This window comes from Anguilla anguilla, chromosome 1 (assembly GCF_013347855.1).
Source record: "Anguilla anguilla isolate fAngAng1 chromosome 1, fAngAng1.pri, whole genome shotgun sequence".
In the NCBI taxonomy this organism is placed as follows: domain Eukaryota; kingdom Metazoa; phylum Chordata; class Actinopteri; order Anguilliformes; family Anguillidae; genus Anguilla; species Anguilla anguilla.
The window spans coordinates 8536280-8548683 of NC_049201.1; the positions used below are offsets into that span (position 1 = coordinate 8536280).

Consider the following 12404-nt stretch of genomic DNA (forward strand, 5'->3'; position numbering starts at 1 on the left):
AGGAAGAGAGGGGGAAAGAGGGGGAGAGGGAGAGGGAAAGAGGGGGAAAGAGAGGGAGGGAGAGAGACAGAGGGAGAGTGAGGGAGAGAGAGGGAGAAGGAAAAAGGGGGAAAAAGAGGGAGGGAGAGAGAGGAAGACCAAAGGAGAGAGTGGAAGAGCGAAAGAGGATGACGAAGAGAAAGAGGGAGGGGGAGAGACAGCAGGTGAAGAACAGCGAGGGAGAGAGAGAGGAAGAGCGAGGGAGAGAGGAGCAGGAAGGAGGAGCGTGGGCAGGGCGGGTTGGTGATTAGGCACTGTCCCTGCAGCCGCTGACTCCGCCATCCATCACTCGGGACACGCTGGGCACAGCGAGTCCTGGGGACTCAAAGCTGGGACACGTTCAGCGCACGAGTCACAGACACACACCAGGGTTCTGTGTGTGAGTCACAGCACACGCCAGGGTTCTGTGTGCGAGTCACAGACACACGCCAGGGTTCTGCATGCGAGTCACAGCACACGCCAGGGCTCTGTGTGGGAGTCACAGACACACGCCAGGGTTCTGCGTGTGAGTCACAGACACACGCCAGGGTTCTGTGTGCGAGTCACAGACACACGCCAGGGTTCTGTGTGCGAGTCACAGACACACGCCAGGGTTCTGTGTGCGAGTCACAGACACACGCCAGGGTTCTGCGTGCGAGTCACAGACACACGCCAGGGTTCTGCGTGTGAGTCACAGACACACGCCAGGGTTCTGCGTGTGAGTCACAGACACACGCCAGGGTTCTGTGTGTGAGTCACAGACACACGCCAGGGTTCTGTGTGCGAGTCACAGACACACGTCAGGGTTCTGTGTGCGAGTCACAGACACACGCCAGGGCTCTGTGTGTGAGTCACAGACACACGCCAGGGTTCTGTGTGTAAGTCACAGCACACACCAGGGTTCTGTGTGTGAGTCACAGCACACACCAGGGTTCTGTGTGTGAGTCACAGATACACGCCAGGGTTCTGTGTGTGAGTCACAGATACACGCCAAATCCCTCTTCAACAGTGGCGCAGACAGGTACTCCAGCCTTTTCTGTTAAAAGAAAAATCCCACCCTCCTACACAGGGAACTCCAAAATTAGACCGAATTAGGTCTGCACTGAACAAAAGACCTTCAGCAACCCCAAAGGGGAGGAAAGGCAGATGAGCAAAGTCAGAGGAAAGCAGGAGTGAGGGATGAGTGGGGATCAGTGACACGCAGAGGGAAATACACCGTGTACTAATGTGCTGCCTTTTAAACACACTCATACAGAAGTGTACTACACTCTCAGAAGAAAGGGTTCCAAAAAGCTCCTCTGTGTTTCCATGGAGGAACCCTATCTAGTGCAAGGGTCCTTTGTCAGGAAAAATAGTTAAATCTGGGAGCTTGGGCATTTTTCACAACTACCATAGAGAGTTCCCCCCTATGGAGACAGGCCAAAGAACTCTTTATTCCTGAGAGTGTAGCTGATTCACATTTCATACCAGTAGCACCTATCATAGAGTCATGCTGGCTGCCCTCTGTTCATCAGCAACAGGCTGTCCAGGTCAGGGAGACCACAGGTGGAAAACCAGCATCAACGGCGCCAATGCTGGCAATAACCAGTGATAATGCCGGTAATAACCGACCAATCAGAACGCTATTAAGGGTTAAAAAGAGAAAAAGGCCCCTGCACCATGGTAACCTGTTTGGCCTTTCCTCAGATCCTGAGCGAGAAACGGTTTTCTGTCTTCGAAGAGGAAATTTGTTCCCAATTTCGTGAGGCCCGGGGGAGCAAACGACGGCGGGGCACAGGGGCGGAAAGGCGCTTCGATTTGCTCGCTTTCAGGAACAACTCATCGGAAGATCAATAGTCCAGCGAGGTGGCGCTGTAAATTACGGCACGTGAACTGCAGGCCGGCTCCCCCCCCATCACTCCTAACGGGAGCCCATCACCTCGACATGCAACACAGCTCGTTCTGTCCAGGCTATAAACGTAACGGCAGTCTGGAGAAAGACTGCCAAATAAGTCACTTAAAAATAAATAAATAAATAAAAAAACCACCGTTTAGCTTGGTGGTGTTAATTCAGCTAATTGTTCCTGAGAGAGACAGGGAGGAACTTTACAGGGAGCGCTTGTGTTTAATGTGCATTCTGAGGCTGATGTTATTAAAGCCATTTATTTTACAGTGTTGAGCTGGGGGGGGGGGGTGCGTACAGATGAAGTGGGGACAGCTCAGACAGTGAGGGCAAGTGCCTCGTCTGTTCAGGAAGTGATGCAAACATGGGATTTGGCTGAGATTAAACCTGAAGCAATTAAACCTGAAGACAATACTTCACACAAAGACAATATCATCTGGGAGAGAAAAAAATCAGCCCCCAAACTCCCCAAGTCAGTGGCAAATAGAGACAGTTTTCAGAATGACTGGCCATGCAGAATGCTTTAGACAGGACAGGGCAACCCCCGCATCAGAGACCATGCAGTTTGACCGCATTCTCACCAGGAGGCGGTAGCGAGCACCCCTGGTGTCAGCGGCGAGAGGGGCAGAGCAAACGAAAGGGGGAGGGGCAGAGCAAACGAAAAGGGGAGGGGCAGAGCAAACAGAAGGAGGAGGGCGGAGAAAACAGAAGGGGGAGGGCGGAGCGATTGAAAAGGGGAGGGTGGAGCTAACAGAAGGGGAAGGGGGAGGGTACGGCTGCATGCGCGCGCGTGACGCTGAACCGGGCCCCCGAGGCCGGAGGGCGGGTCCCTGGGCGGGCCCCCGTACCTGAGAGGCGATCCGATGAGGGAGGCGGGGGGCGTGGGGTTGCTCCCGGCGTTGTGCCGCCGCCGCACCGCCTGCCGGCGGAACGTGCTGCGCTCGCGGCGGAACGTCACCGTCTCCTCGGCGCCGGGGGCTGCCATGGCAACAGAGAGGGGGGTGGGGGGTGGGGGGTCAGGGGCGGGGCTTCGGCAGGGCTGGGGGCCGTCTCTAAACGGCCCCACTGCACAGCCACACACGACCAGCATCGCTGCCATCAGCCCAACAGGTGGCGAGGGCGCTAGCTCTTCTGTCAGAGGACGAGAGCAAAGTCCTGCAGCTGCGCCCTTTCACCCACTGTCAGAACGGCGAGTCGAAACCCTCCATTTCCACACAAACGAGCAACGAGAAACAGTGCAGTATAGAAACCGAACAGTGAAAGGTCATCTCATGCCAAATGACCATTAAGACGTATGAATGCAATTTTGCATCCACTAGCGGTATTAAATTACACAGAGTTTATTAAGGGTTGGTTGAGAAAGACAATGCAATAGAGCTTCTCCTGGCCTTAATCTGGGCACCGATCTGTCCCGGAGTCGCTGACAGGGCTTCGCGGAGCCCGTCTGATCGATAAACCCACCGAGAGACGGGAGGATCTCGCAGAGATGCAGAGTGACTAAGCCTGTCAGCGAAACCCTGTCATCAGATTCACTCGCCCACTGATCGCCCGCACAGAACGTTTCTTGCTTTTATTTATTTTAAAAAAATCTTTTTTATATTTTTTTTATAAACAAAGTTAACTTCCAGAGCCGGTGCTATTCAGCTGAAAACGTTCAGAACAGCACGGCATGAAAGGCTCTAAGCAAACCCGAAATCTCCTTTCAGTTCCACGCAGAGGGGCCGAGGACGACCCCCTCGCCACCTCATCAGGGCCAACGGGTGGCCGTGCCAACGAGGCCCGCCGCCCAATTTACAGCCGAGGACCAGCGTGGGCCGGGAGAGTCACAATGAACCACACAGAGTGACCGCACTTCAGACGCCCGTCACCGCACATACCCACAAACCCTTAAGACAAGAAAACAAACACAAAAGTGCAAAAGGCTAAATTTTAGGCCTACTCTATATTTACCGATCAAAAGCCATCCAAGACAAATAAATAAATAAATCCCACGAGCTGCGGGCGCTGCTACAGCACGGTGCGCCTTTCAGGAATCCAGGCAGTGCAGGCCCCCCTGTTTGTGCCCTGCGTGGGTCTGCTCCGTAACCCCCAAAGTAAAACTCCCACACAGAGCCAAGAAGCACCGCCAGGGCCCGGCAGCCGGCTGTCTGAGAGCCAGCCAAGAGAGAGAGGGGGAGCAGAGAAGCACCAGAGCACAGATTTACAGCCCCCCCCCCCCCCCCCGTGCCCCCCCCAGGGTCCTGACGGTAACCAGCGGAGCCCAAACGCTGCTGTCTGCCAAACGAGCTTGTTTTACAGTAGCCCCCCACCCCCCCGCCCCCCCGGACCCTGACGATAACCAGTGGACCCTGAACGCTGCCAGTCAGCCAGACGAGCTCGGTTCTACTGCGTTAAGCGGACTGCGACTCCGCCCAGGCGCTGGGGACTGTGGCGGTGCAATGTGGACTGCGTTCAGGCGCTGGGGACTGTGGCGGCGCAGTGTGGACTGCATTCAGGCGCTGGGGACTGTGGCGGCGCAGTGTGGACTGTGGCGGCGCAGTGTGGACTGTGGCGGCGCAGTGTGGACTGCGTTCAGGCGCTGGGGACTGTGGCGGCGCAGGGTGGACTGCGCTCAGGCGCTGGGGACTGTGGCGGCGCAGGGTGGACTGCGTTCAGGCGCTGGGGACTGTGGCGGCGCAGGGTGGACTGCGTTCAGGTGCTGGGGACTGTGGCGGCGCAGGGTGGACTGCGTTCAGGCGCTGGGGACTGTGGCGGCGCAGTGTGGACTGCGTTCAGGCGCTGGGGACTGTGGCGGCGCAGTGTGGACTGCGTTCAGGTGCTGGGGACTGTAGCGGCGCAGTGTGGACTGCGTTCAGGCGCAGTGTGGACTGCGTTCAGGCGCTGGGGACTGTGGCGGCGCAGTGTGGACTGCGTTCAGGTTGGGCACGTCTGTTGCAGAGGAGCGCAAAAACAGTCTATTTTTATGTCCGGCAGTCAATTTTATCTGCTGAGAAAATTGACTCAGGAAATTGCCTAATAAGTCCTAAGGGGCATGGGAAGGGGGGGGGGGGTTATATGGTCGCCCCCCCTACTTTATTTCTGTTCAACGAAGCAGCTTGCATCGGCCTAAATCGATTTTGCAGGCCTCCGATTATTTGCAACACTCTAAGCTCTGGCCAACCGTTACACACGACACCGCACAGGGGGCTTCCGTCCCGGTCCACACAACAGTAACCCAACACCCACCTATCAGCTTCCAGTTACCCAGCAGCCCAGGCACGCGAGCAGTAACTTACCGGCTCACGCGCTCCTGAGACACCGGGGCAACGGCACGACTCGCAGTTAGCGTGCCAACGAAAACATCCCCCCCCCCCCCACCTCCACCTCCGCGCGCAGATATGTGGTCTGTCAAACAGCTGTGGCAGGTTATAAAGCAGTTAAGGAGAGCTGCCGCGTTTCCTTTAGGTGATGCATTGTGGGTCTTTGGCACGAGTCCGCATCGCAGCCGGGCAGAGGGCTCTAAGCTTCAGAGCAGAGCGTGGCCTCGGGCGCGGAGACGACATAAATAAGAGAATAGGGGGGGGGGTCAGGAACGCGGCCGCTTCGCCGTTTCCCCTCCTTTCCCAGGAAACTTATTCTCAGGTGATTTGCGCGCAGCGATGCCGCTAACGCTGCTAACGGCGCTAACACCGCGCAGGAACTGCACGTCCTGTACCGCCAGCACAGCTTACCGCACGCCTCTGGGAAAATGTGAGCAAAATGTGAGCAGAGGGACATTTACCACACACCCAACAGGCAGCGCTCTGTATCAGTGTACTGGGTTGGGGGGGGTTAGTAACCCAACAGGCAGCGCTCTGTAACAGTGTACTGGGTTGGGGGGGGTTAGTAACCCAACAGGCAGCGCTCTGTAACAGTGTACTGGGTTGGGGGTGTTAGTAACCCAACAGGCAGCGCTCTCTATCAGTGTACTGGATTGGGGGGGTTAGCAACCCAACAGGCAGCGCTCTCTATCAGTGTACTGGATTGGGGGGTTTAGTAACCCAACAGGCAGCGCTCTCTATCAGTGTACTGGATTGGGGGGGTTAGTAACCCAACAGGCAGCGCTCTCTATCAGTGTACTGGATTGGGGGGTTTAGTAACCCAACAGGCAGTGAACTGTATCAGTGTACTGGATTGGGGGGGTTAGTAACCCAACAGGCAGCGCTCTCTATCAGTGTACTGGATTGGGGGGGTTAGCAACCCAACAGGCAGCGCTCTCTATCAGTGTACTGGATTGGGGGGTTTAGTAACCCAACAGGCAGCGCTCTGTAACAGTGTACTGGATTGGGGGGGTTAGTAACCCAACAGGCAGTGCTCTGTATCAGTGTACTGGATTGGGGGGGTTAGTAACCCAACAGGCAGTGCTCTGTATCAGTGTACTGGATTGGGGGGGTTAGTAACCCAACAGGCAGCGCTCTCTAGCGGTGTACTGGATTGGGGGGGTTAGTAACCCAACAGGCAGTGCTCTCTATCAGTGTACTGGATTGGGGGGGTTAGTAACTCACCCCGGGAGGTGCTGGCAGTGTCCTGGGACTCGGAGAAGGCGGCCTGGCTGGGGAGGCTGTTTCGGGAGCGCGTGACGGACTCCAGCTGCGAGGCCCGGCCCAGGAGGGAGGCGGCGTCCAGGACCTCGCCCTCTTTGGCCTCCAGGTCCGACTTGGAGGTGGTGAGGGGGCGGGGCCCGGCGGGGGCGCCAAGGCGGTTGGGGTCGTTAAGGCAGGCGGCGGTGCCACTGTCCAGGCTCAGGACCCGCGCGTGAGTCTTAGCGCTGCCCGTGCTGGGGGTGCGGCGGGAGGAGCGCCGTTTGCCCCCGCCCCCTCCGCCCTCGGCCCCGCCCTTCCCCGCGGCGGCGGCGGCGTGCTTAGCCTTGAGCGCGCGGTAGCGGCCCTCGGGCGAGCGGCAGGAGTGCGAGGTGGTGCTGGAGGAGCTGTCGGTGCTCAGGTGGTGGGCGGACTGCAGGCTGGAGGCGCAGCTGAGCTCGCTCTGGTCGCTGGAGTCCTCCTCGCCGGCGAAGACGGCGCTGCGCGGCTTGGCCATGCCCCGCAGCGACATGTAGTCGCGGTGGCGGCTGGCGTCGAAGCTGCTGGCGCGCTTCTTCCCCGTCCGCCGCCGCCCGCTGCGCCCCGCCGAGGACGAGGACGTCCGCTGGACCGGGTGGGCCGCCTTGGGCCGCACGTCCTCCCCGTCCCGCTCCGGGTCCCGGGACGAGCCCTCGGCGCCGGGCCGCGCCCCCGGCTCGTCTGCGCAGCCGCAGGGCTCGGCGGGGTCCGGGGGCGCGGGCGCGGGCGCGGGGGGGGCGGGCAGAGATTTGGCCGTCAGTTCGTTGGCGTGGGGGTTCTTGTTGGCCTCGCCGGACGGCAGGCCGTTGGGGCCGCGGGGGGCGGAGGCCACGCTGGGGCTGCTGTCGGCGGGGGCCGAGGAGGAGGCGCCGCCGGGGTCCCCCCTCTCCCGGCCCCCCCGCTCGTCCCCCGAGAGCGAGAGCAGGCTCTCCACGTGGGTGGAGCTGGTCTGCTCGCTGTGGAAGCTGCTGACGGTGCTGTTGGTGTCGCGGTCGGTGCCGCTGCAGTAGCTCTCCGTGGAGCCGCTGCTGCGGGTGCTGAGGCTGCGCAGGCTGTCCGCGCTGCGCTCCCCCCTCAGCGGCCTCCCCCCCCCCGCGCCCCGCCCCGCCCCCTGCTCCGCCTGGTACAGCCCGGACCCGCCCTCCCCGGCGTCCCGCGAGGCCGAGCTCGCCGGGCGGAGCGGGTCGTGGTGCCGGCAGCACTCCGCCCCCGAGGTGGAGGCCACCGCCTGGTCCCGCCCGGGCTCCGCCTCCCCCTCCCCCGCCCCCGCCCCGGCCCGCGCCGGCCTGGGGGCCTCCAGCTCGCAGACGGGGTCCAGCCCGCCTCTCCGGGGAGGGGGGTACAGGCTGAAGTCCGGCAGGGAGGGGTCAGGGAAGGCGGAGCCCGCGGAGCTGGAGGTGCGCGGGAGGCCGCGGGGCCGCGGGTCCTTCCGGAAGGACTGGGAGTGCGAGTGCAGCGGGACGAGCGAGCCGGACTCGCCGTCGCCGGCGGAGGACAGCGATTGGTTGAGCTGCAGAGAGGCGGAGCCGCAGGGGTCCGCGGGGTCCCGGGCCAGCTCCGAGGGGCCCAGGGAGGTGGAAGGCTGCATGGAGGCGAAGGAGTCGTTGGAGACGAGGCAGTACATCTTTGGGTCAGACATCAGGTCTGCGGGGGGAGGCGAAGGGAACAGAGAAGGAATTAAAAAACAATCTAACTGAAAATACGGAACAGAAACAAAACCTTCCCCCTCCTTTAAAGATGCAATTTGACTTCTAACGCAGTTATTATTAATGGCCCTGATTCCTAGCAAGTAAGAGTCTGTACGCTATTAAAGATACAGGATAGACACATGCTTCATCTAAACCAGGAAGTGCTCACCTTACCTGCAGAGAACGCTATTACTGCTGCACCCACCCTATGAATCCCTACCATGAACCTGTACGGCTACACCTGTCCCGAGGCACCTGTGGGCGTGGCCTCACCTTGGTCCTGACTGCCGTCTTTACACAGGCTGCAGCTCTGAGCAAGACTCAAGCTGATGTCATCTGAGGTCTTCCCTACGTCTCCTCCTGCACACAGGGACAGAGAAAACAGGGGAAATGAGTCCAGGTTTCATAACTTCACACACACACACACACACACACAGACACACACACACACACACGTACACACATCCATGCACGCACGCATGCACGCACACAGGCACACAGTCACACACACACACACTCTCACACACACGCACCCACACACATACACACATCCACGCACGCACGCATGCACGCACACAGGCACACACTCTCACACACACTCTCACACACACGCACACGCACTCTCTCTCTTCCTCTCTCCTCATAAGCCACCCAGGATGGCAGCTGTCAGAGAGTAAGCGAACAGCCGGCTCATCTCTGTCAGGCGGGGCCTAAGCAGTGTTCTGACTGCAGGGAGGACTGGGCTGACGTGGTGAATAAGCTTGACAGTGTTCCACACGGTCGACCCTCTCAGAGAAAGCTTTATTCACAGACCAGCGATGGAGGCTTTCCCAACCACCGCCACAAACCCAATTCATACACTTGGAAGGAACCCAATTGCATATAGCTTGGCAGAGGAGGGCTGGCTGTACGTAACAGGATGGCAATCTGCCTACCCTTGCTCCACACAAGATTGACATCACCACTTGGGCTCAAACCACTGAAGACTGTTAAATATATAATTACATACATATATATATATATATAAATAAGATCCTAAGAAGGTGTTATTACTCTTCGGTTTCTTATGATATGACTAACAGTGAAGTTATCCACAGGTCAACTGTAATGTTATGTAATGTAATATTTGCAGGGGTAGTTGAATATGCCAACTTTCAGCTGAAAACATAATCCTTCTACCTTTGTCATCTGCCAATAATTTGTAACATTCGAGCTAAATGTTTGTGAAACTGTTCTCTTCGACACAGAACCAACCCGTTTTTCCCATGAAGCACTATCAACTCCCACAACTAAGGCGGTACAAGAAAAACACTTGTCCAACAACTACGACCCCCCCTTGCAGCCCCCCCCGCCCCCCCCCGGTCTGAGATCAGAAAAGACAGAGGATCCGTCCCTCCCGGATGTACAGCCAGTGAGCTAATTGGCCCGCAGTGACCTTGAATAATTGATGGGTCCAGCCTCACTCCGACACGCAATGTAACAAACTGGTGGCACAAGCGGAGGAAAGTTCATCTCCCCCACTTCCTGCTGGCCCAGGAGACTATCCATGTTGTTTTTTTTTTCATTCAAATTCGCGAAAGATAACAGTTCAAATCTCAGCAGGGGCAACACAGTCATTGGCCCAAGGGCCAGTGAAGCGTTAATCGGATTTCGACTGATCACAGCACGCCTGGCATTCTACACTGATGTCACAATGCGATGAAAAGGGCACATAATTTTTGTTTTTTTTTCTGAATGAATGTGACAGTGATGCTCTGCAGTGCATTGTTAACTCGTCATTTCTGCAATAGCGGATTGAGTAACACAACCAGTCATTAGGATTACGAATCGCAAAATGCCTGGGTGTGCCACAGTTTCCCCAACCATAACTGGCTCCAGGTGGGTGGCTTGGTAACAAACATTTTAATACCGATTTGTCTGATTTAACAAACCCACATCACTACTGTTGTACTAAAAAAGTCAGTTTGTGGATGATGTGGAAGCTGAGTTAGCGCCGCCGTGACCGTACCGACCACCGGGGGCAGTGTTCTGAGAGAAGGACGTGGAGGGAGAGCCAGACGTGTGCAGAGTGTGGGGGAGGGTGCACAGTGTGGAAAGCGTCGGTGCACCGGCTCAGGTGTGCTTCACCGTACAGGATGGAGCCTTACCTTTGGCTGAGCTTGTGCCTCCATGCGTGGATGCAATCTGATTGGCAGGAACAAAAGAGAGAAAAGAGCAGGACGTTAAATCCACATGAACAAAACGAGAGTAATGCCGTCCCTCTGCCAATTCCCTTAATGGGGCTGTCAGGTACTGTTAGTCCTCTTAACAGCACCGCTTCAGGTCTTCAGCCCAGGACTGTTCCAGTACAGCTTCACGCCCGCAGACCAAAAGGTCAGGGCCGGGGTCAATGTTATTCCAATCAAGACGATCCACGAAACGAACAGCAATTCAATTCATCAGCTGGAAGAACGGCCCATAATGTCCCACGCAGATACTTTCAATTTGTTAACTCGATTTCAATCAATTTGCCGAATTGGCCGAAATTAAAAGGGGAATTGGCCGGACGGCTTTGTTCTTCCGGGCCAGAGCGGCTCCTGTTTCGGGGGCCTGGGGGCGCAGGCCCTCGTGCCGGGACGGCCACGCCGCACCGTGCCGAAACACAGAGGGCCTGAATATTTCATGGGTCTGTGGCTGGGGTGGGGTGGGGGGAGTGAGGGGGGGGGGGGTGCGGCAGAGAGGATGAGCTTTATATAACCACATCAGGGAGCCTCGGCAGGACCCCGCTGCTCATTCAGTTATTACACACGTTCATTTCGGCTGCCGCCGCTCGCTCTTCCCTGCCCCTCCCATCCCACTCCCCCCTTCCCCCCCCCCCAAACGCAGCTCAACGCCACGCCGTTAATGGGGACCGAACACCGCCCGACAGGGACAGAGGTGCACAGGAACCCAGACAGCAGGCATCAGCCAGGAGAAATGAGAGGGAACCAAAGGCAAACAAACAAGCAAACAGAAAACAAAACTGTTGGATGTGTTAGGAATGGTACCTTGGTGTTAAAAGGGATCCTGATTTTAACAAGACACAATTAAAGTGGTTAAAATCAGGACAGTGATTTGTTAGCTGTATTAAAGCGAGAGGTGCTCTGATCCAGGATGAGGGTTGCACCAGCTTTTTGTAAGTTCTCCCTGAAATTCACACCGCAGGCTTTGTAGCTACTAGTAAATTTACAACTAGGCAGCTACTAAATTTGGTCGCACCATGTGTCCTTAACTCACTGTGATCCTATCCTATCCTATGATAAGAAACAGCTGTAACCGTTTGCTTATACTGCTGAAGCTGCAGAAGCCAATATGACGCCCAGTCCACTGAACCTCTCAATTTCCCCATAGGCTGTAATGGAGAAACTTATTTTCAACCCAGCTAAATGTTGGTGAGGATGATGTTCATAGTCTTCATGTAATTCTTCAATATATTCAAATGGGTTTGCAATCGAAATGTTATAATTGTGCCGTATAATTATTCCTAGTCAATGGCTTGTGTAAATATTTCGTTTATACGTAGGGTTACATTACAACTACGTTGTGTTGTACAATCAGTTTTATTTTAGTAGTGCGTAAGTTGTAGCTTAGTAGAAATTAACATTTCAACTAGGACTTACTTATGCACAGCTGGTGCACCCAGCCACTGGACTGTACTCTCAACACCTGTGGTGTACAAAGCTCCTGCGCTGAAGGGCTTGTGTTAGGTTACACCGCCGTACACCTGGGGTATAATATCACCTGTCCTATAGGCACAGGAAGCGGCAGACAGGTAATTACGACTGGAAACCCGCAACACCTGCTACCCTCAAGAAGCACCCCTCGGATTGGTTTCCTTGGCGACGGCCGAAACGGAGGAGGGGAGAGGAGGGGAACACAGGCGTGCCCCCGAGACCCTCACCCTCCCTTCCGTGCGGGAAAAAAATAAAATAAAAACCCCACCTGGTGGCTGGAATCCATGGCGGTGTAGGAGTTCCGGGAGCTGCAGTCCACCGGCGGCGTCTCATCGCGAATGAAGTCCGCCATCTCGATGCCCCCTCCAGGATCTCTGCACACGCATCACAGCACACGGAGGCAGGCTGCTCGGTTACCTGGCAACACCATCTCACAATTCCAACTCCAGTACATGGGTATCAGGAGGGTACTCTGGCACCGTTATAGCAGATAACGCATCGTTAAAAAAAGGAAAAAAAGCTCAACCCTTTCTTCGCCTCTTAAAGA

At 56.6% G+C, this 12404-nt stretch overlaps 1 protein-coding gene across 2 annotated transcripts in view; it reads right to left on the reverse strand.

The window, feature by feature from the left end:
• The window catches only part of pcnx1 (pecanex 1), a 49336-nt gene that overhangs the window by 26297 nt on the left and 10635 nt on the right, over positions 1-12404 (reverse strand). For both annotated transcript variants that reach the window (XM_035394002.1, XM_035393991.1), the window contains exons 3-7: positions 12126-12231; positions 10313-10349; positions 8439-8525; positions 6424-8121; positions 2749-2878 (exon numbers count right to left, since the gene is read on the reverse strand). In XM_035394002.1, coding sequence (XP_035249893.1) covers positions 2749-2878; positions 6424-8121; positions 8439-8525; positions 10313-10349; positions 12126-12231 — 2058 coding nt within the window. The remainder of the gene's footprint in view (positions 1-2748; positions 2879-6423; positions 8122-8438; positions 8526-10312; positions 10350-12125; positions 12232-12404) is intronic.